The sequence below is a fragment of the Athene noctua genome, chromosome 1 (genome assembly GCF_965140245.1).
Source record: "Athene noctua chromosome 1, bAthNoc1.hap1.1, whole genome shotgun sequence".
Lineage (NCBI taxonomy): Eukaryota > Metazoa > Chordata > Aves > Strigiformes > Strigidae > Athene > Athene noctua.
This window is the reverse complement of record NC_134037.1, coordinates 68,868,809-68,893,847: the sequence shown is the minus strand read 5'-3', so window position 1 is coordinate 68,893,847 and position 25,039 is coordinate 68,868,809. Positions and strand designations below refer to the sequence as shown.

The window sequence follows — 25,039 nt, the reverse complement described above, 5'->3', positions numbered from 1 at the left end:
TTTGCATCAGCTTTGGAGAAGTATTGGCAACACATGGGAACCAAAGTTGGGGCCCCCATTCTGGTGTGTACCTTGGATAGTCAGGCCTGAGAAGGTCAACAGATCAGGGACAGTAGGGAAAATCCTGTTGAGCCACAAGATGGATCATTCCTGATGTTGATAAACACTGGAGAATTACCTGTGCACTACAGGGAAGTGCAGGCATAATTTTTCTACAACTTGGACAAAGACAAATAGATTTTCCCCATAAATTCAGAAGTGTTACTAACAAATGCTATCCTTCTTCCAAAGACCCAGTTTCACAGCAAGAGAAAAGTAGAGAAAAGTTTTCCAGATGATTTTTTTTTTTTTTTCACAGCCTTGCACTTGGAAATAGATGACTCGTTCTGACAAAAAGTTTTCCACCAAAAAAAAATAGTTCCCCCAAGAGAAATACCTTTCAGGGACAATTTCAGCCAAGATGGTTGAAATCTGGCAAGCTTACAAGTCACTTTTACTTTAGTCATCATACATCCATCATCTTTCTTAAGAATGATAGATTGTGTAATTCTAAAGGGAATGAACACAGTCTAGAAGAGCGTTCTCTGGGTACACAGGCCTCTAAGTTATTTATATCATGGTTCATACATCATAGGCTGGATTTAATGCTCTAAAATGTTTTTGACTTTAAATACGATAATTCAAAGCTCATAGGGGGTGGAGAACTTTTTGAGATCTGAGAAGACAACTTGCGTTCAAACCTTCTTGGAATACTATAAATTTCCTCAAACCAATTAAAACTCACCACATTTTTTGTCATGTACATATTGCCTTTGGCTAACATTGTCAACCCAAGGGGCTTAGCTGAGATCTAAGCTTGGTAGTCTATTTTTTTGAGGTGCTGAATATTCACAGATATGGGGAATGACAATTTTAAGTGTCTCTATGCTGCACCTCTGAAAGGGCATCTTCTTTCACTTGGACGCCTACCTATGGATTCAGCTATGCAATTTTGATCTCTGATGTTTCTGCTCTCTTTATATTCTTGATACATTTCCAGTATCACCTAAAATGGCATGGTATTAGAAGAAGAAAGAAGAAAAATTATCTTGAGCAGGTGCAAAACTTGCTGAGAAAGAGGAATCTTTCCATCAACAGACAGTTTTTGAGGTCTCAGCCATTCAGTAGTGCAATAAATACAGCAGAGACGTTCAGAGTGTGCTCTAGCAGAATGTGTACAGCTGTGTGGCATTCTGGCATTTCTTATTTTTATTTAACAGATTCTTTCCATCAGAATGAATTCTTGAATTCAGTGAAGGAAACAATCCCTGTGAAATAAAAAAATTGCAAAAATGTCCTAGACTTAACAGCAGAGCATGAGTTATGCAAGTCCTTCAAATGACAAGTCAACAGGGTTTGTGCTTTGGGCTTCCCACCCTAAGCCACAGTTGATAATCTGTCACAATGTGACGTCTGTCACCGCTGCTGCTGCTGTTGGAATATCATTCAAATGCCATCAATCCATCTAGAATTTCAAGACTCAGCATGAAGAAATAGAAACGTAGGGATAATATGATCTTTATTTAGGCCTTTTTAAGAAAAGTTGCATCATATTCAGATAGTCTAACACTGCAAGTAAGATTTTACTGGACTGATAAAATTATTAACATCAGCAATTTAAGGCAGCTGTTACATAGTGTTACATTAATATTTCAGCCAGATTGTATTCTTCTTTGGATACATTCATGCAATTAACTTCTACTGTATTTTTACACTGTACTTTGAAATATATAGGATTGTTTTGTTTCCCCATATTAGACCTATCTGGTTAAGTTTTTCTCAAACAATACAGAGAATGGGCTCATTGTTCTTGGTGGAAGTGAAAAGATTTAATGACAATGATTTAATGACTTATTTGATGCAAGAAATTCATGTTGAGAATGCCGTGGAGATAAATATACATCTTATATGTGTATGTCACATGCAAGAATGGAGAAATAGGAATGGAGGTTGAAACATTATTATTATTCTTAGCTAAAATCATTTTCCCTCCATATAAACCCCCAAAATAACCTTGCGCTGAGCAGAGGGCCCATTAAACTTCCTCCTTTCCAAAAGATTCCTCTCCATGCCAACCTCTGTTGGGGATGAGAAATCTTCCATGGAATCATAAATAATCCTCCATGTTGCCTCTGTTGTTCAGTCCAATTTTGGCTTTTCTTTTCCTTCTTCAATACCTGAAAACATATGGAGAAAAGCTTTTAAAAATCTCTCAATTAATAAAAATGAAGAGTTTACTTAGAGAGGTTCTTCTAATGCATTAATCTTTCTTTTCCCTTTATTGCTGTTGTTTCTCCCCTACTTGCTCACATGCTCTTGCATGTGTTACCTCACCTGCTGTGAACGAAAAGAACATCTGCACACCTGATGGCAGTGGTTGTCCAGTAATGAACTGCACAATCCTCCCTCCCTCCGCACCATTTTCAAATCAGCCTAACCCCCTGCTGCACGCTCAGCCTTTGACGGCTGCAGGGGTCTGAGAACAGTTATTTCCCTCACCTCCTCTGCTTACCTACAAGCAAATTAAAGTAGATGTTATTATAGCTGAAGCTAAGCAGCTGACTTTGTTTGAAAGCAAGTTTTTAAAATTCTGTTTCAGAATTCAATAACTTTAACCCCCCCTCTATTAAAACATTGGATTTTTAAACATTTGCAAGTACGTCTCCCTTTTTTGAGAGTACAAGGATGAAGAATCAATTACTGTTAATAGGGTGCCTTTCTCTTCTTGTAATGGCCATGTCTTTCAGTAGTATCAGGAGGGCTGAGTTGAGCGTAGGGCTCCTCAAAGAAATTATCCTTGCTGCAGGACTTGTCTCTTTTCTATGCTGAGCAAAGTCTGGGCCGGGCAGCAGATTGTGTTTTTTCTGGCAATGAAAACATGCAGCTATTTCATATGCCTGTTCCTGGACAATGAATTACTATTGGTATCTGACAAAAGTATTGTTCTTCTGACTAAGCCCTCTCTGCCAGACATCTCAAATACAAATATTTCTTTTGGAGGTTTTCAGGCCTCCTGCATGCTGGAAAAGAAAGACTTCTGAGGACTGAAGGCAAAAGAGAAGCAATATTTGAGAATGCTGAGAGGAAAATTCAGTCGCAAGTAAGATCACCTGCTAATGCAATATATGCGTAGATGGTAGGTACGCCGAAAGTCACTTTCAGAACACAGTTAATTAATTTCAGTATGGGAAACAATAAGACCCATCTGCAGTTAGAAAGCACAACTGCAGAGCTGCCTTGCTGAAAGAAGCAACATGGAAACAAATGGGTCTGTGCATTGCCAGCAGCTCAAGTACAATGGCCCTGGGTGTTGCTGGCAAACCAATGTAATGGAAGAGCCACAGTTGAAGGTTTAACAACCAAAACAAGAGGCCAGGTCCAAAAGATTACAGTGGGTTTACAAGGCTGCTCCAGAGCCAATCCTGAGTCTTCTGCTTTCTGCTGGAAGGAACTTTTCCAATAGTTTTAAATGAGCTGTTTTATTTGCCTTTTTAAAAGAGTGTCTTTCCCTTCTTCCGAAGCACTCTACTGCGGATGCATCAAATAGTTTGGCAGGAATGCAGATCTACCCTCAAAACTGTGGACAGACACTGGCTTGTACAAAGGGCAAATTTTTCCTTGCCTACCATGTTTGTGGTTTAACTTGGAAAAACTAACTGCAAATCATTTTGTCAGTAGTGAGGTTTTATTAATTCATCTCCAGAGGAAAAGGAAAAAACTCCAAACCCAAAACAACCCCCTCTCACCCCAGAAATCTTCTTGTGGCAGACTGCTTTGATTCGCAAGCTTACTGATCAAAAGCCTCTTTTAAATGTACAGTTTTCAAATAATATTTTCCTGGGTCCCACATGGTGACAGACTGGCATTATTTTACACCTCTGCTGTTTGTGGTGTGCCTGCCATATGCTTCAGGTTAGGTTTATACAAAGTGTTTCAAGCACAGCAAACCAGCAGGTGATTCACAGCATTTTCTGGTTTGCAAGTGCTTGAGCCACAAAGGACTTTGGATCAATATTCTTTAACCATATCAAGGAAATGATGGAGGGGATAATAAGGCCATGGTGAACCTTGGAAGAGGTTGGAAGAATGACCTGATTGACATTTGCTCCTCTAAGGTGAAGGGCCACAAGAACCAGGGGTTTTGTTATGTCTACTATGGAATAGTGTGGGACATTTTCCACCATTTACTTATTCATGGACTTTGTGAGAACCTGTGATTCTTCATCACATTATTATTTTTCATACAGGACTTAGGTCAAATGACATTATTCCTTGCGGCTGATGTTTTTAGAAACTTCTTTCCTGAATTAAGTAAGTTAAATAGATGTGAATGTGACATCAAACTGAGGACTGAAAACTAGACTTGAACACTGTGACCGTGATTGCTGGTTCTAGAGCAAAACCAAAAAGACACTTTATACCTGGGCGCTAATATGAGCAAATGACAAATAAAACTGCTTTGAGCTTCTCGCATTAGGTTATACCTAGTATTGGAGGACTTGTTAAGAGATTTGTGTGTGTAATAAACTACCATGTGAATTTATGGTGTATTAACCAGCACACACTAATTCTCCCACAAGGGCATACAGGCTATCCATATGGTCCAAACGTGTTATGGACCCAACAGTGTAATGACAGAATTCCCATGGAGCATGGATTTCACTCCAGTTGTGATTTTCCACTGCAGCGATTATGAATGTTGTTTGCTTATTTCAGGCAATTTGATAAATGAAAAACATATTTCATAATTAAAGGAGCCTACTTTTAATCTTGTCTTTGTCTTATTTTCCCTTTCTCTCTACTCGGCAATGGGTGGCCTAGGCAGGGTAGATGATGTAGAGTCTGCACAGTTATGTTTACCCTGCACTAAGGTGATATTTCATTCCTATTACTTTACTGACATGAATATATTCATTTTCCTTAAGTAAATTTATAAGCAGAAGACACCTTATACCTGAAAATACTAGAAGAATGTATTTCTAAGTCTAAGCTTACTGTTAACAGCATTCCCACAGAATGATACTTTATTCTAGTTGCATCTAGGTTCATCTGCTAATAAGCCGGTTGTAAACCTTTCAGTTAATTGCCAACAGCTCTTGAATTAGTATTGAAAGTTATACACACACACACACACACCCCCCCCCCATATTCATAGATCATCAAGATCTCCAGCAGCCATTCTGTTCATCCAGCTGCTTTTAAGAGCAGGCAAGCAAGACATCTCAGTGGAACTTCTGTCATTCTCCATTGTTTTAGCCAGCTTAAAACCTTCTCAACTTTCAGGGGAGCATGCTCAAGTCCCAACAGTGTATTTCATTCTTAAAACAATACTCACATTTTTGGGTATCCCAGATGTAGTTGTTCAGGACCTCTCCCACCAAGTAGAATACGTTAATTATTATAGTAACAGCTGCAAAAAAGATTATTTTGACACCTGGGCTGAGGTGCTCAAGAAGCGGGTATACCCACACTCCTGTAACGTGGTGAATCCAGCACACCCTGAAACAAAACAGAAATAACAAGTACTGTTATTTCACAGCCCTGTTTTTCAAAAGTACCTTGGGCTATAGGCTTAGCTACTGTAACCTGAAAAGCAATTATTTGAAAGGGCTGCAAGTTGGAACTGAACTGGAGCACCTGGATGACATCCACCCAGAACAGACATCACAAATGATGAAAGTAGGACTGATTTCCCACATTCTTACTGCTTTGTCTTAAATTTAGTATGAGCAGTTGGCCAATTGTCATGTTCTGATGTAGGCAGGTATTTCCTTGCTGCATTTGTATTTATGAGGAATACACACCCCTGTTTCTTGCAGCACCCTCTGTTTCAAGCAATTTCTTTATCCAGAGAGCATTTGGGGTTCTCAATCTCTCATACACAGCCCAACTCTCTGCTTTCTGCAGCATCTTTCTTTCATTTTGTACATGTTTGTGTGGTTTTGCTGCTTCTTGCTACACCTGGCAAATGTGACAGTTTTTGGGTTTGCCAGAAACACATGGCTCAGCTTCTCTTTGAGAGAATAATTTCTTCAGCACCTGTATTTTAGGGTGCTCCTCCTTTTTTTTCAGTTACCTGGTATTATTTGGGATGTAATAATTTTTCTCTAGATAGGATAAACACTTTAAAAATAAAGAAACCACCTCATCAGTGAAATTCTGCCCAGCTCCACATTCAATGTACAATCAAGGAAAAGAAATGATGGTGGTTTGCTGGTGACAGAGATTTTTAGCATTTAGCTACAGTGGAGATTGCTGGTACACCAACCCAGGAGACAGCTTTACTACAGTGCATCCTGACAAAGCACTCCAGGTATGTGGTTTTGCTGCGTGTGACGGCAGTGGACACGTGTACCCTCTGAAGGGATAGTTTTTGCATTGAGATCTGATGTGATGAGTGGTGAAGTCAGAGTGAGCAGAGTGAGTCCACACATTCCAGTAGGTGGAAGCTAAGAAAGGCAAATGCTGCCAAACAACTGAGCAAACATCATAGAGGGTAACCAGGAAAAGCGCTCAGAGTAGATAGGCTGGGGCCCGTGAGGTGCTAGGCTCTCTTCAAGAATGTAAATCTCTTCCTTTCTGACCCAGCAACTTGACAGAGAAGCTCCCGGTGAAGCACAGCTACAGAAGACTCAGCTGCTGCACGGACTATTACTGTTGGGGTTTTCCATGTCGGTATGATTTGCTTCACTTGCTGATACTTCTGTTTAAGGAAGGCTTTTGATTACTAGATCAACAGTCATAGGCTCCTGAAGGGCAGAGACACAGAAGTCCACCCAAAACTGTTACCATAAAATGCCTGTCACACAGAGAGTACAGAATCCCTGTTTAACGATTCTCCATCACCCTGGAAATGTACATGGTTGTCATAGCTTCCCTCCTCCTTAGAAAAGCTTTTATTACAGCCAAACCCTTAACAGTTGGACACTTCATGTAGGAATTTACATGTGTCAGTAAATTAATCTGCACGATCTAAATGCAGATAAAAATGCTTTCTCCAAATGAGTTCACATATGGAAAATGATCTCTGTACTTTACAGTTATTTTCCACAACATTCCTCCGTGCCAGAATTAACCTGACAAGATAAAGGTATCTGAAAAAATAAATGGTTCCTGTGTAACCCATGGTAACAGGGGATACCACGTTCCTCTTGATCAAAGAAAAAGACAGGACAGTTGGGTAGAAGGTAACGGGTTGTCCTCTACTCCCACGCTGGCTTAGCATGGAGTGTCTAGTATTGCCTAATGTTTTTCAGTTTCATTTGCTTTCATGATGATTCCATGAAAAACAAGCTCCAAGGAAAAAGACTGAAAAAAGCCAGTGCTTCTTTTTCACTTATTTTTTCTGGTGTGATGAAACTGTCCAGCACTATAAAGCACCTTCATAGAGGGACTTTTCAAGGGATCTTCTAAACTGCGCCTGAGTAGCCAACTTCATGAACCAAGTGGCATTTACTAGAATGCCTTTATGCTCATCAGTGACTCCAACCAATAAGTCACTGATGAGGTCCCGAATGTCAGAGATCTCTGGTTAGTTCAGAGTCCTTGAGTACAGCTCATGAACTCTGTTCTCTGATGCCCAGCACAGGAGCCCATTCCATTCATTGCTTGGTGACACTGCTCATGCATTCAGCATAGCTGTTGTATGCCTGCCCCTGGTGCAGCCACGCTGTAGGAACTCATGCTTTGAGCACAAGAGGTACCAAGCAACACTTGGGAGACAATGGTCACAAACCCACCTGATCTTCCTTAAATGAGCTGTACCATGCTGCTCACAACATTGGGATGGAGTAGTATTAGCCTTCTCTCCACTGAGCAGTGACATACTGACTATTCCTGCATTGTCTATACCACAAACAGGAGCAGCAAAGGGCCGACTGCTGCCATGGAAACCTCACCTGATGGCCTTTCTTAATGGATTCATTCCTGCTTGAATACAAGCTATCTCGATGCCGCACAACAAAGGGCTGATCAACCGTAGGCATAAAGCTTCCACACAAGATTGCTGATTACTGATGTTAATGAATGCCTTCAACGTTGCAATTCTAGTAGTCATTATTCCTGTCCAACCTCATTATTAGATAAGCACAGGGGAGCATGCATTAAGGTTTATTTAGGAGTGCAAATCTAGATCCAATTTAAGAGCCTGTTACTGAGCAGGTATAAAAAAATGGGTCGTTTAGATAAAAATAAACTGAGGAGAAAAAGTTTAAACTAAAACTGGACCGGCTACTATTGAAAAGATAAAATTAACTTGAACCTCCCTGCCTTTTGCTTCCATGTGGCAGCCCATGTAGACATCACCAAGTGTTTTCAAAAATGAATGTGTTACAGGTCATCAAGCTAATTTAGCCATTTGTTAGAACTGTTAAGAAAAGAAGGAATGGAAATATTCACACATTGTATTCAAATTAAAATGTCTGTTAAAAAAAGTGGTGATTTTCAGAAATTTTCAACCAGCTGGTGTAGAAAATCAGAAAAAGTGATCTGAAGGCACACAATATTGCTTCTTTTTAAAAAATCTGTCAAAAATTTGACTTTGTAGCTGTTTTTCACTTCTAGTATACAGTAGATGTTGTATATCTCTCCTATCAAAGTCATCAGAAGGCAATGAGAACTATGCAGAGAAGATACATGTACATTTATTCTTTGGCTCTAGATCTTCTGTTAATGAGAAAAAGTAACAACAAAAAATTGTTGGAACTTTGTGGTTTGTTTACACGTGCTCTACCTGTTGCTTTGAGTACTGCAGCTGTTACAACAGCACCTGTAAAACTTAGTCCTGGTGGAAGCAAGCTCAACATATGGATATAATGGCAGATAAGCATGACACCTGAAAGATTTTGCAATGGAAGACACATTTCAGAAAACGGATGCTCCTTCATGATGGCTGCTTTCAGCTACAGGAGTTTGCATCACAGCTTGGTGGCACATAGAGGAGCTCTGAGAGTCTCCACCCATTTCCTGCCTGAGTTGAGTCCTTCAGCAAAATCTGCAGCTGAATAACACTCAGTACTATGTGTTCTGGGAACAGGAACTACTAGATGAGGGGCTGTCTAAGTTTTCAAGAGCAATGAATGAGAAGACACAGAATATTATAATAATGCATGTCATAAAATGGCTGAAGACCTCCCAGTGCTCTTTCTCATAATAGAAGCAGCACTTCAACAGATCTCAGAGACAAGAAATTAAAATCTGATAATGGAAATATCTTTCTGCATGATGCCTAATTAACCTCTGGAATGCTCTACCCTATCTTTCAGCGATACATCACTGAAATCAAGATATTCAAAAAAGTTTTGAAGTATACAAGCGTGGAAGTCTACTTAGTCCACTCCGCTTCTCTGGGCTGTAACATGCAACTCTCAACAAGCTTCTTAAGTCAGAAGACTGTACGAGCAATAAGAATGTTATGCTTAAATTCAAAGAGTACAAAGCATATAAATCATCAAGACTGAAGGATCCAAGCATCTACTTCTTGACATAGGTTTTGGAAGAAAATTTCCCTTACAGCCTGGTTATTCCAAAATTGCCTGCTAATCTTCTTCTGAAGCATGTGACTTTTGCTACAGCTAGAGCCTGGTTACATGACTACTCTGATCTACTATGGCAGTTCTTGTGTTGTTACTTCTTGCAGTAGAAAATCCTTTCCCACATCTCTTGTGCCATTCGGGATTCCAGTGACTGGCAGAAAAGAAGGCTGAATCTTTGGTCCTGAACAAATCCTAGGCTAGTTCCTCTTGTGGCTACTCTTTACCAAACAACAGAACACGGGCATTTTCTACACTTGCATTTCATGATCTTTTCTAGCATCACTCTCTTCCTTTTCCACAGAAAGTGAGAACATTATCCAGAACTATTAAAATGTGGAATGTCTCCCAAAGGAGGTGATGGGGCATACAGTAGCTGAGTCATTCAAAACTTTAAGGAACAAATCATTTGTGGTTATAGAGTAGGAACCAACCCTGTGCTTTCAAAGGCAGGAACTCAATGACCCACACTAAATCTGTTCTACTTTTGGATTCTAATACTGACTGATGTGAGGCACATTTTCATAAATCCTGATGATTTTTTTCCTCCCCTCTGCTCCCTGAAAACATAGACCAGCTTGTTCTGCATCTAATCAGAACAGTTAAGATCTCAGCCACATTCAGATGCTGGGCTGCTTATAATACCAGCCAGTCAGGCCTAAGTCACCTATACCAGGAATGCACATTGTTTAGAAATTTTAAAGCCTAAAAAGTAAGTTTAATAAACTGTCACCAGTTAGGAAATAACAGCAATCATCCAGTCTTGTTCCAGTTTCTTACACTGGATTCTTCTCCATTGATCTGAGTGGTGCAGAACAACACGTGGATCATAAGACTGTGCTACTGATATGGAGTGGCTTATGCAGTCAGAACAAGACAAGTTCTGGAAAACTGCAACTGTAAATAATGTCACATGCAAAAGATACTCAGCATGACATGGTGCTGGCACCCTTTGGGATGAAAAAAGCTTAGCAGAAATTTGTGTTTATGTACAGGTACCTAGAATGACAGAAACTGCACATTCGCTGCAAGGTGTTGTCATCTTTGGAAGTCATCTATTTCGATAAATAATATTTCATTTTAAATATAGTAATGGTTGCTATGCCTTCTTGAGCTATATTTTAACGAGCTGCACAAGCAAATGAGAATGTATTATCCATGCATGTCATCTGTGATTGTACTGTTGCTTTGACTGAAACATTGGAGGATGTGGAGGTGGAGGAGAGCCAGAAAGTTAACAGTCCATAATGACTATGTCAGACCTAACAGGCTGAGGATCCATGCAGCCTTCTCTCGCTGAACACACTTCTGCTCTCCCACCCTCCTTCTGGGTCAGGTACAGGGGACGCTAATCTTCTCCTGGCCTATTTCTGCTGCTTCTATTTCTTCCTACTCTTTCCTGTTCTGAGTAGCTCTGGCTCCAACTCTTTTCTCCTCCTCTGCATTGTCTCATCTATCACCCACCTCTCCATCAGCCTTCCACTCTGATTGCAAATCCTGTCTCTCTCTCTCTCTCCCCCTCCCAGATTTTCTCACTTACTTGCATGATTTCAGCTTTCAAGCTGCTGACCTGTGAGCTGCACATTTGCTTACCCATTTCTCTTTTAATCCATGGCTCTAGTTGATCTATTTTACTTGCTTCAAGGACTTTTTCCCCAACCACTGCTTCCTCTGATCTCTACTGAACCTCTGTCCCCAGCGCTCACTTCCAAAAGCATTTGTGACCTCCTCCCTACATACAGACCCTCAGCAAACCCTAGCACAGCCACGCTGTCTCTCCTGCTCCGCTGGCACCAGCAACCAACCAATTGTGGTTTCTCAGTCCTGCCCTTTATCGACATGATGTCAATTCCCACCAAGCTTCACACTCTACCTCTCCAGCCCTCCCTTCTCAATGTCAAGGTTTGTCCCAGCAGTCTACACCCTCACCTCTTTGCCAACATCTGCTCTGATCTTCCTCTCCTTCTATGGAGAATAGCTAGTGGAAATCCCAGAGCAAGGCTGACAGCATCGATGTCAAATTAATTCCAACTTCTCAGTGTACATTCCTTTCTTAAATTTGTTCAAGAGGAATTCAGCAAATCGCTCTATCTAAATGCTCTCCCTTGGCAAATCTAAAGAACTCTCCTAAAGTCACTTCAAGAGAAACTTTATTTTCAAACGAAAGTTTAAAGGCACCTGATCTCTTTAAATAGCTTTATCAAAAAAATGAAGGAATGAATCAAGTCCAAGCTTGGCACATGTGGAGGCAGCTCCTAGTGGATCTGAGACAGCAACAAGAAAGCAGGTCAAGTCTTTTGCTCCCAAACACGTAGCCCAGCATGACTAGAGCAGTGGAGTAAGGTTCTTAGGATCTGGTTTTTTGGCATCCTCAAGTGCTCAAAAGCAGAGGGAACAAGAAAACCATTTAAAATAAACATATTTGTCTCAGTTTATTTTAGGGACAGATTAGGCTCTGATATTAGTTACCATGAGGTCATTCTTATTACAAGGAGCAACACATTTCTGGCTCTTTTCTGTTCCTTGACAACCAACTCCATACACCCACTGGCAGTACTTTCTGGTAGTACTGGCAAGCTCTTGGGTTTTCTTAGCAGTGTCTAGATTTAACAATTCAACACAAATTGTGACCTTTACAAGCCATGCTAAATAAAGCCAATTGGCCTTTCCCATCTTATCCCATGGCCTTGATCCTGAAAGTCCATGTATGGTCTGCAACAGGCAATGCAAGTCTGTGAATGCTCTGCCTGGGCACAGTTCCTTAAGAGCAAGGAAGAGTTCCCCCTCACAGAGAGCACATGAGCTAAGTGTGCCTACTCAAATGCTCTCTGACTGAAGGGAGAGAATGAAAAAAAAAAAAAGAAAAAAAAAAGAAAAAGGTTTTACTCTTCAAGAAAGGATGTTTTTCAAGTAACGTGTCTCTGAATAATGATCAGGGGATATCAAGTTATTTAGCTATGTTCCTCCAACTTCAGTGATTCTATTCAGAATTGTTTGCCTGTTTTCTCATTTATCAAATATATATAATAAAAGCTTACTATACCATCACCTCTTTCATATATGAAAGATTCAGCCACACATGAAATAAACCAGAAACTATCCTCTAGTTGAAGTTGAAAAAAACGCATTAACAGAATCAAACCTAAACAATATCTTCCTGTATGCTCCTTTACAGTACAAAGTGCAAGATGATACACAAATCATGTAGCATGGTAAATAGGTTTCAGCAGAGATGGGGAGAGAGTTCAAAATTCAAGGGCAAAATGTAGACAGCTGATTAGCAACTGTCTCCACTTTATACTGAGAGAGTTGCAGTGAAAACACTTCTGCTGAGGGAAAAATTATGCAGTGAGGGCAAATTCTTAAGTAGTATTACCTAACTTCTAGGTAAAAAGACATTAAATCAAGAACTAAGCCCCAGCAGGCGATCCATGCACAACCAAAGGTACAAAGGAAGGAAGTTCCACCAGACTGTATGTAACTAGGCCATTTGCATGTGTAGTCTCATTTTAATGCACTCTGCTAACCTCCACGGGTCAAACGGTACACCAACAAGACCAGCATATCCAAATTAAGTAATTCCAAACCCTCAGAGTGACTAAGGTCTCTACTTCAGTGTGGTCAGACTTAGCAGCAGGAAGATAGTGGACCTCAGGTGTGAAAGGCAAGCACACTTTGAGTGAGCGGGATGAAAAAATGCTCACTTTTCATACTTTCTAGTACATTTTCCCGAATTGTGAAAGTGAGATATATTGTATTGATATCATGGAGCCAAGATTTTGCTTGCAGCCTCAACCAAATCTTGGATAGAGGCTTCAATACCACTAGCAGGCTGAAGACATGTAGAACTTCCAGATGATGGCACAGTGTAGCTTGTGTCTGCCTCCAGTGTCCTCCAAAGACATTCTTTCATAAGAGTAGAATGATCCTTGAGGTCCCTTCCAACTTGGTATTGTATTCTATGGTATTCTGTGAAATGGGCTTTAAGTGCAGAATTTAGTAGGATGACCTTTTAGGCTGAATAATTATGTCAGATCATCTTTAGAGAAATCACAGTGTGGAAGAAGGTGAGTCACTTATGAGTAGTTCTATCCATTTTGGAAATAATGTGCATGCCGGCAAAAGCAATAAAGAGCAAAAGCAAAGAGAGATGATCTAGGCTGTAACCAAGTATTCGCTTAGTAGTTAATTTCTTAATGCAGGATCTTCTTCCCCTGGTTTACTTGTCTTACAATTTCCTCTTACCTTATACTTGTAGGTGTAGGATGTAGATGCACTGTCATAGGCAGGATCAAGACATGTATCACATTGATACTATAACAGCTTCTTAGAAGATTTTAAGACACTTCTGGTTTTATTTCACTTGCAGAACGGGATCGTGTCAATTTTCTATGCCTATTGAATACTATTGCATGTGTCTATTCATATGATTTTTGAGAAAACAGCAGTTGCCACAAGAGGTCAGATCACAGGTACAGTACCTCTGCCAACCTGTCTCTAGGCACCCTTCAGAGGAAGGTTGAGAAATGTCACAGTTATGCATTATTATATGTAGTTTAAAAAAAAATTACTTCCTCCTGAAGGAATCATTATGTGCCTTTTTGCATGAGGCTGTCCTTATCTTACAATTACAAATATTCTTTTTTTAAGAAGGATATGTATGTTTATAAAAGCAAAGGGCAGAATGTGACTGTTGTCCTGGGACACAACATCCCACTTCAGCTGGATTACTATAGCATTTTATGATCACTCTGTGAGCGTATACGTGTACAAATAATGGCCTCTCTTTCATTGGACCGAAGGGGCAAGTTGCTTAGTTGAAGCAGTATGACAGTAGTGTCTTGAGCCCATGTTTGTCTTTCATTAGTTTTATCTCACCTAACTGGTGGAAAAAGCATTATCCACAATTTTGGAAAATATTCTCTTAGCTGAGGGAAGCATGTTGTGAGGTGAGAAGAAAGAACATGAGAAGTAAACAGGGGGTCATGAAATGTTTGCAGAAGGGATAAAGGATATATGGTATCTCAGGAGCACTGTAAATAAAACAAAGGTTTAGTGAAAAATAAAATACTAGAATGACCAGAGTAAATCAACTCTGTCATGTTAAGTCAGGTGCTTGAATAGAAACTGCCCAAAGACTTAATTTAATGTTGTGTAAGAAAGATTATTTCTGGTTTAGTTTAATTTTTCACAAACATTTGCATTTTTAAAAACAAACTTCAGGGTGTTTGGATTACTGGCTTATTCTGTAATCAATTTTACAGAAAGAATTTATGAACTAGTAAAGAAAAAGGACAGTGTTCTATCTTTTCTGTTGCCGCTTCAGTACTGATGCAGGAAATCATTTGCCTATTCTCAATTTTATTTGATAGAACAAAAACCCTAAGCAATAAAACTAAGATCCAAGAAAAACATTTAGCTTGAAAAAAGGTTGAAAAATGTAGCCTTGGAAAGGCCACTGCTTACATGGGATTGTTCAACAAATTCCTGTTGTGTGAGGTTTGGCATATACTTTCTAAAAATATAAGCATCTGGGGAAACCAGACAAAGCCCAGGTCTTGGACCAAACGAGGCATGCAGCGTGAATCTGTTAGTGATTATATCCATAATGAAATATGTGCCCAAATTTAGCAGTACAAAACCCCCAATACAATATGAAAACAAAGCATGTACAGCCCTTACCATAAAATATAGCCAACAGCGAAGGTGCACACTGCAGCCAGTCCACAGCTCCTGCTGGGATACTGATGATGTGTTGTTCTCATCTCGATTAATACAAAGGGCAAAACTGTTGTATGCTGAAAAAACCAAAACAACGGGGGAAAATCAGGTGTTACAAACGATTCTCACTGCATTTCCATGCTAGTTCTACAATAAGAAATTTAATCACAAAAACCTGAAGACAATTTCTTGATGGGAGAAAGACAAGGTAAAATGACCATACTGATCAATAACCCAAACAATATCATTGCTGTAACATCCAATTGTTTGAGAGAGCAGAGGAAAACCAAGTAAGCAGAACATGCTTTTCCTTTTGTCTAGGAATCCAAGGGAGATACTCAGTGAGTAAAAAGGGGATGTGGCATGAGGGGACACGAGTCCCAGTACCAGTCAGTTTGGCCTTGCAGTTGCTCTGTGTTCTTTGCCACATCACCTCGGTTATTTTGACCATTCAAGTTAGGAGGCAACACATCTGATTTCCAGAGACTATGCACAAACAATGCCAAATGAATGAATATAAATGGAGGTATTTAATGCTTCTGAGAATTAGATTTAAACGTATCTCAATCTGGGAACTTGAAAAACAGGGGACATATTTTCAAATGATAGCCTCAATACCTCTGTTCCTCCATCTGTAAGACAGGAGCAATTATCTTCTTCAGAAAGGTGTTGTGAATCTTAATTTGTTAGTTGTTGTACGAAATGGTTTTAGATTCCCAAATGAAACATATGAAAGCCAAAGCTGTAAAAACCATTTTCAGCCACTTGTCTTTATTTAGCTGTGAAACTCCTTTATTTTGTCATTTTTCCATACGTATTTCCTACACTGCCCCTTCTGAGAAGGTCTGTTCATCCAATTAATGTCAACAGCATGAAAAATTGCATCTAGCCTGCCCCCAACACTCGATGTCTAGATTTCAGAGAGCTGGCAGGCATGAAAATATACATAAGTGAAGAACAAATGTGCCAGGAAATAAACCTCATCATTTCTGAATACACAGCTCAATAGGACCAGCCTTATCAGTGACTCCAGAAACTTACCCTGCCTTGCCACCATGGTGCCAAGTTATCACTGGTGTACAAACGGAATTATTTCAGTTGAGAGCTTGGCTCTGGGGTGTGCTGTGACTGTGAACTCTCCTGCCCAGTCCACGGGGAGATCTGTAGGTGCAAGGACTGCAAGGGCAGCCTAAGTCCTAAACCAGGTACAATCCTTCCCTAAGCATTTGACCACCAACTGGTAAAGAAAGTTACGGTTTACATTGGCCACATTCTGCCATCGGATGCACACATGTAGTTCTGTGGGGAGCTGGAGGGACAGATTTGTAAGTCTGTAATAATTACTCTGTAAACCCACACCAATTTTCACCAATGTGAAGACAGGACAGACATGGAGTAGAAATATCCTTGTGTAGGTAACAGGTCCAAATGAGAGGAAACAACAGAGTGAGGTCTGAGCCTTTAACAACTGCGGAGAAGGAAGAATTGTCTGAATGGGAAATGATAAGATAATGGAAATACTCTGGCTCAGAGATGTAACATAATTTGGATCGGATAACTGCTCTGATTTTCAAGGCATTAGTAATTAATGACTAGCATTTGGAGAATATCAGGTAGATAATACAGCAGTTAGGGGAGCTTTCAATTTCTTCATCTTTTAACAACTTGTTCTACCCCCACCCTTTATACACAGCATCAGGGGAATACAAAGATGTTTTACATGTGACTGCAACAGAGGTGCCCACTACTAGATGAGAGGTCTATAAACTGCACAGGACCTTCTGAGTCTATTAACAGGGACTGACAGCAAAGCAAGCCCTGGAGATTCACCTGTATGTCTTGCATCTGTATGGAAAAGGTCTTCAGACAGAGATCAGTACCTCACTCTGCATAGCCCCAAAAGCAGGGTAGCTGGAGGCTGTGCAAATGTCTCCTCCTCTGCCTCCATAACCTCTTCAGAGAAAAAACCATAACGCAACAAAGACTATTAACTTCAAACCCCACCCTTGATATTCCTTGTATGATGTATTCTTGTGATCCAGTCACTTAGTCTTAACTCTTCACTGTAAGGATGATAGCTACAGAGCTTGTGAGCTTCATTTCTCAATTGAATCCTCTTTAGATACTGCTTGTTGATGCACTCTTCACTGATGACAACTCAACAGCTTGCCAATTAAAAAGTAGTTAAAATAATTTCAGCAATCAACCCTAACCCTTAATCTAGAGTCCTTTTCTCCTTTCCCACCTCCGAATTCCTGTGATTATATAATAAAATAGGTCATTACTTCCCTAAATTCTCCCTTCTGCATTCTTCTAAAGGTAAGGGGGCAGGGAAAGAGGATAATGAGCTGTATCACTAAAGACTGTGTACAAAATCCTGTTAAAAGTACAATGCAATTAAAAGTGTAAAGAGAAAATCAGATGTGTATCTTTAATCTTAGTTTATTTAGCAAATGTCGATGCTACCTGCAAACACTGCTGTTTTACAAATCCAGATTATGAACTTTGGTTTAAAATGTTCTAGTGAAACTGACACTCTTAAAAGCTTTCTCATATGCTTTACCGAAACTACAACCAAGATAAAAATCTCCCTTTCCTACATTTCTGCCCCTCCAAAAGCCTTAATTTAAAAAACATTAAATTTTGTAGGTAGGGATATCTTCTGTCAAACAGTGCCAGTTAAAATTCTGGAGCTACAAATACCAAATCTGAATCAGACTGGTACCTGGACTGAAGCTTAGTGAAGTTGAGCAGGGGTCAAATGTGTTTGGAGTGGGATCCATGAGGGCTGGGAAAGCTGTAGAAGGCCACAAATTTCATACCCTCTAATGCTTTTGCCACCAAATTTTGGAATAAACTGGGGTCAATGGCAATCTGAGGTTTAGAGAGAAAATACCATTGATGCTTCCTTGACCTGTTTGTTAAAGATCACACCATTCTGATCAAAGATGCCTGACTGGTATCTCTTGGACTGATCCCTTTTAGTTACTGGCAGGCTGGAGGACAGCACATTATTTCTCACCTTGTTTGTCAAAGTATCTCCAGGGGCTTACTTGAGAAAAGACTAGGAACGAGGAAGTTCAAGTAACATGGAAGTTTAAATGGAGAGGATGATTAACTGCTGTAATGGCTTTCCAGTAGTTGTTATTTTGCTCCATTTAAAGTCTTTAAGAAATGAGCATATTTATAATTAGCGTATAATGACTAGTATAGTATTGTAATAGTAGTAAAATATGCTAGTGCTAGTAATCAGTGCTATATTAATAAAGCACTTTTATTATGGACTATTTACAAGCAAAGCAGCATTTTTACCTGGATATCTTATTCTGCTCCCACTGAGACCAACTGCTCCTGTGAGACAGTTTTGCCTGTGCTAGGATAGCCCCCAGCCCTGCTAACCCTATCGCTAGCAGGAGCTCTTGGCTTTGGCTCAGTAACTGTATCTACTTGCAAGAAAATGTACCTTGTCAGATTACCCCTCCCCACGACTGCAGTGCTACCTGATAAGGTGTTCTTCCAGCCACAAACTCCTTTTTCTCTGGAGTGCCAAGGCAGTGACCCTCAGACCCGTTTCTAACCCCGCTCTGAAGGATCCATCTGCCAAGAACACCTTGTGAGTTGAAGTGCGGCCGTAAGCCCCCATTACCTGGCCAGAGCACTGCCCTGATCAAACCCCTCTGGCCACATCACTGTCCCTGCAGCGGAGAAGGGAGCTTTGACAGATATTTATGCTTGCTAGGTCTGCTAGAAAGTGCTGGTCTCTGGAGAGCAGCAACCTGCAACTTCCTCCCTGTTCTGTGTCCACCATACAGCGCTGCTTCCTGAGGTCACATCACCTACAAGTGGGGAAGAAATTTGGCCTGCCGAATCTCCAACTGCTGGTAGCAGTGTGTGAAAACATTCTGACGCACAGAGCTCAGGTGGAATTTGCAGGAAGGTTATCATGTGGAGAACTTGATCCAGAAAACACTCAGGAGACTGACTCCAAAGGAGCAACCTCTGAGTGAAGCTGAATTAGCACACACTGCAAAAAAAGCCACCTCGAGAGCTCCAGGTGAATTAATTGCGAGAATCACTACCACTGCTTCCTGAGAGAAACTCTGCTCATTTATGACTCTTTGAAAGGTATTTTTAAAATACACATGATCTCCCACAGGGTATGTATGTGCCTAATGACCTCTGAGACTGGAAAATCACATTACAAATAGGCATCTGTAGTGTTGGCTTGACAAGTTGAGCTTTGATGGAGGACTGTGCTTCCCCATTTTAGATGTGCACTGCAACAGGTAGTTGGAAAAAAAAGATTTTATGTAAATCAGGCACATTAAGAATGAGGGTTGTAGTAGTCTTTAGTTAAATTAAGTGCTTATTCTTGAAAGCTTGATGACATATTTTATCTTCTAACCAGTTAAGTGCTGCTTTTTTTAACATTGTTTTCATCAAAACCTTGCTTTTCTCCTCCCTTAACTGTGTTTTAAAAGGAATGTTAAAGCTTTTCAAAAGGTGCTAAATCGACAGCCTTGGATATCAGTATCTTCTGTCCTTAGTACAAACATGGTAGTGTTATCTTCTCAAGTCACCCAGTCCTGATCTGCAGAGACTGTCCAGAACTACCTTTACGACAAGGAGTTCAGTCTAAAAAAGCATCTTTCTCAGATGCCCAGACAGTACACAGAAATTCTTGCAGGGATGGTAAAACCATTTGAGGGTCACATAACTTGTGATTATAATTTACTTCAACCAACAGAAGACTCTGACTTGTTAGTCAATTTGATCAGACTAAAACCAACAGGGTATAAGACATTTTTAGTTCAATGGAAATACCAGTGGATGTCTATTGAGAGGGCTTCAGCGTGACATTCAGCCCACGCTCTTAAGTCAGCGAAAGCCCAGTGACAAGAAAGGAGATCTTTCAGCTTTGATGTCAGGAACATTTTTACTGATTGACTGGGAGCCTCCTGGAAGTGCTGGTGCTCCCTGGAACAAGGAGGCTGCAGATGAGTCATCATCCACAGAATCTGCACAGCCTGGTACCTGGAGGGCTGTGTGCACCACCCAAAGCTGCATCTGCCTCTGCCCTGGCAGGGGCAGTTGCTCCAACATCTGCTGGGGAACTGCCCTGTAGCACACCGCCACTGTGCCCAAGACTTACACTGGTATGAATTTGATGGAGGCTCCTTTCTCTGCATCCTGCTGCACAAACTTCTGTGCAAACTGCTGTGTCTGCTGGCTGCCTCTGCTTTCTGTCTTACTAAATTCCTCTATAAAATCTAGTTTCCATCAATAGGATGTTACCCTTTTTTTTTTTTTTTTTCTGAACTCACAACCAGATCACATGTTGTAAAACAGCTGCTGCATGTCAGAATGACAGAAGCAATCTGCATCTCTTTCTTACCTCTCAGGGGTTTGTGCAGCACCTCAAGATTAAAGGTTTTTCAGAAACACTAGTAAAATGATCTATGCCTATTCCTCTTAATTTAAAATCACTACCGGTGTATTCACCTCAGAAACCAATACTAATAGGCCTAAAAATCCCCACAGTTGTAGTCAGCACCACTTGTAGAGTAATAGCAGTAATAAAGCTACATTATCTGCATGCTCCTAGCAGAGTAATGTGGAGAACCAGATCAGAACTAGTAAAACAAGGGGCATGATTATGATTTACTTGTTGAGAAACTTCTGAGAAAGGAACAGCTGGCAAGAAAGTATTTATATGTCATCTGAAGGATGATACCTTCCACCAAGGCAGCCTAATCCATAAAGAGAGCAGCAGGATAACAGAGCTGGGTGCATAATAAATTGGAATCCTTGAGTGAGTCTGAGCCCTTCTGAGACTGAAAGCACTGGTAGCACTTTTCCTCTTACAAATGAGAAATTATGACTATTAACTGAGACACACTGATGCACAGGATGCACTCCAAGGCAGCCACAGACGGCTCGTTAATTGTTATTGTAGGTTGGAGGAAGGAAGAAGTACTGCATGATTTAAACAAAGACCAGTACCCTATAATGCCACAAAACACACAAGAGATAACCATTTCTTCAATATAAGAGTGTAGAATTATTTGAAAAGAAAATTAACACTTCCTCTTTAATGTTACCCCCTCTTTTCCTCTTTTCTGTTGATAAATACAGTGGACATTGTGTATCTGACTTCACAGGAATTCTACCACTTTCTCCACGAATACCTAATGTTGACAGATTTGTTCTTCTTGGAATTTCTGACAAATGCAGTATATACTATATATTGAAATAGCAGTGTCAATCTGATCTCACCCCTATGACTGTACTAGTGTCAGGGAGGTTATATATAGGTGTTTATCTATAGAATTTCCACAGTGCCAATCACTTGAGCACCTCAAAAGCATTACTAAACATACCCTCACAGCAGCCATGACCTGTAGGGGCAGGATAGCCTATCCTCATTTTGAAGGAGAGCAAGATGGAGATGGTATGCCTCACTCGAGGTCACGCAGGGTAGCTTTGGAGGAATGAAGAACCACATCGTATTCCTCAGTTCCATTCCTGGGTGTCAGCCTAAGATGAGCAAGCACGTATAGAGAAGTAACAAAAACTTGGTATGAAAGCCAATCTACTCATTCAAGTTTATAGCTCTGAGACATCTTGGCCCTTTCAGCATCACTCGGTTGTTACCTTGATCGACCCTCTGTCCTGGTTCCCCTCTGCTTTTGAAGGCTTCTTCAATTGCCTCCCTCTGAGCTGTCTGTCACTCTCCCATCTCAGCTCCTGCTGCTTCAAGCTGCTTCCTTACAGCTCCCATCCTACCAGTCCAAGCGACCCCTCTGTGCCCTCCTGGCCCTGATTCAGCATCTCCCAGGGTGATGCATCCTTGCTTCCTTCTTGGCCTCTTTCAGTCACCACAGGTCCTTCTTTTGCATCCATCAGTATGTTTGGCAGGGACAGATAATACCTTAACTTGATACATCAAAATATTGGATGTTTGGACTTGAAACAAATGATGACAGGGACAGGACGGAACAGGGCATGATACATCTAGTATAGCAAAATTGTGCAAAACTAGTGCCATGTTGCCAAACAGACTAACATTGCTACAAGTTTAATTTTCTTTAACTTTGTATAAGTCAGTATAACAATTTTCAGTGCATGTCATGTATCCAGATATCATTAAACACATGCAAAGTGCAACGTCACATAAGTCACCGCTCTCCTTTTGCTGGGATCCCTTAACTAGGCTTTCTGTTCCTTCCATGCTGTGCCCAAACTCCTCTGTCAGCTCTTAACAGCATGTGTTGCACTACCGATAGGAGACGTATAAAATACAATAAACAAAGCCCAGGTTCTGTGCACTCAGTCACAGCTGAGCAAACCCTGCGAACCCCAATTTACTTTCAACCTCAAGTGCTTATTTTTTCCACAAAATCCTTAGAAAAAACATGCCACTAACAATGTGAAACATAAACACACATACACATCCTGTGCAAGGATCACTCATGAGCGACAATGTTATGCAAAGTAATTTTTCTACATATCTTGTTCAGCTTATTTGCCTCTTGCCAGTTAAACCACTTGCCCTAGAATTTCTTAAACTACTATTTGCAGAAAGGTTTATCTAGGCAAAGAAATATATTCTTGTCTCTTACAATTATACTTAAAATCAATGTTTGTACATACACACACTCCTAAATGTATCACTGAGATTTTATTTTATGAATGAATGTTGACTGTTTATCCAGGTCATGCTGAAAAAGTGCTAGTAAAGTCATTGAGCCTCATGTATTTCTAGGACAAAAATGACTAAAGAAAGCTTGCAGATGTATTTTAGCAATAGATTAAAACAATTTTACTCATATGGAAAATAGTATTCTTCTCCTTGAAAAGCCACCTCCTTCCGTATCATGAGTCTAACTGCACAGGCCTCAAAAAGAGAAAATAATTTGCATCACTATGTTTTCTAAATCTCTTTAACTGACTTGAAAAGTTTATCTGTACATAGAACGTGCCATGTTAAATTCTAATATCTAGCAATCTCTCAGAGCTAGCACTAAGGTTTTCACAGAAGGATATTTTTGACTTCATGATAGCCTAAGTATCCTCTCTCTAACCTGAAGACATTGGACTCTGAATCTGTCACTGGTCCAGGACTGAATATTGTTTGTACTGGGCTTTGAGCCAGTATAATTTGGGGAAAGAAATTCCACATTTGGGAAAATCAAGAAACCATTATTTGGCAGTTTCTTTTTCAAATGGTGGCTCTTTGATGCTGTTCGGAAATTTAAAATCTTGGAAGTGGTTACTGAGGAGGTGGATTTATTGGGTGTTGTGCAGGTGAGGTAGCCAAAGGTCAAACTTTGGTCTATCACATGGTGACTGCAACTATCTGCAACTTGGTTCAAACAATTTATCTCACAGACATTGTCATTATCTTTATTTAAATATTTTTTTATATTATACATGCAAATTCCTTTAATAACTAACTCTAGAGGACATAACCTCCTAAGCTTTTTTGTTGTCACACTGCAGAAAGCAGTAGCAGACTAATGTGAGCATGGTCTCATTACTGCACCCATCGATCTGTCTGTAACCAGCTTTGCCTGATGTGCATTGCCCCGCATCTTCTAAACAGCACGTACTCCACTTCAAGGCAGAGGTGCATGAGGAAAGAGCTTCTCGAGAAATGGTGCATGTGCCCCCGCTGAAAGCGCTGCACTAGCATCAGCCCTGCATTCCTGCCGCCTGTGCAACGGTGCAGGGCTAAGCTGTGTGGCAGCAGCTGGGCACCAGCAGCTACTGCTGAGTGACCTGATGACTGGGGATAAACCACTGCAAGGTACCAAAGCAGCTCTCAGTGCTGTACCTGGCTTTGCTGATGGCACCTGCTGCAGAGTAAAAACATTGCTGGTCTTGTACTCAGACCAGCACCTGGCAGAAGCCAGGCCAAGGCAGGGTCTAGAGGTACCATGAGATTAACAAGACCAGAGTGATGTGCTTCCAGTGGGTGAGTAAGGCACTAGTACGTGCTAGGGTGCAGGGAAGAGAGGGTATGTGGTGGGGGTGTATGGAAGGCAGGAGGTATGGGCTGGGGTCCTGCACTGTTGAGGGGCAGACAGGGCAGCAAGTACATTTGGGAAACTTGTTGAGGGGGAAAATAAGTTTGTGCAGGAAGCCAAGGGAAGAAGGATGGAAGTGTAGCCCTGCTTGGGTGTCTCCTAGAGCTGCTTGTCCTCTGCAAAGAAGGCATGTAAGCAAACAAGCCTGGGAACATGCTGAACAGGATTCTTCTGTCATGAAAACGTACTGACATTCCCTACTTGTTTTACCCACTATATGACATACTTTATTTAGAAGAATCATTCCACTTCAAATGCAATTAGTTCTAAATGCTATTGTTCATGTTAAAACAATTGTTATTTTGATTGATAGTAAAAGCCTACCCACCACAGTAAAGGCAGCAATGTCGGACACAAAGACATTACAAAATCTATAAACTGACCCTTTAAAACCTGACTTGAACCATCAGATTTGACTTATGAGACTAGTTACAATAGTGCTTCATGCAAAAAGCATTAGGTTAATGCTGGATCAGGCAAAGTTGCCAAACACACCCTGGCATAATTAATCAAGAATATTTCAAAACCAGATCGCCTCCAAGAGGTTATTGATTTCCTGTCACGACACATTTTCCTCATGAGGTGCTACAATGCTATGTATCTGAGATGTGCTGGCGTGTATTTTTCAGTGACTAAGCCTTGATCTATCTTCCTGGATTC

At 40.6% G+C, this 25,039-nt stretch overlaps 1 protein-coding gene across 3 annotated transcripts in view; it reads right to left on the bottom strand.

Moving 5' to 3' along the window:
- Positions 1-1,527: 1,527 nt before the first annotated feature.
- AIG1 (androgen induced 1) overlaps positions 1,528-25,039 on the bottom strand; it is a 127,199-nt gene continuing 103,687 nt past the window's right edge. For all 3 annotated transcript variants that reach the window (XM_074924457.1, XM_074924465.1, XM_074924447.1), the window contains 3 exons: positions 15,252-15,367; positions 5,375-5,538; positions 1,528-2,216 (listed from right to left, as the gene is read on the bottom strand). In XM_074924457.1, coding sequence (XP_074780558.1) covers positions 2,179-2,216; positions 5,375-5,538; positions 15,252-15,367 — 318 coding nt within the window. In that variant the 3' untranslated portion in view covers positions 1,528-2,178. The remainder of the gene's footprint in view (positions 2,217-5,374; positions 5,539-15,251; positions 15,368-25,039) is intronic.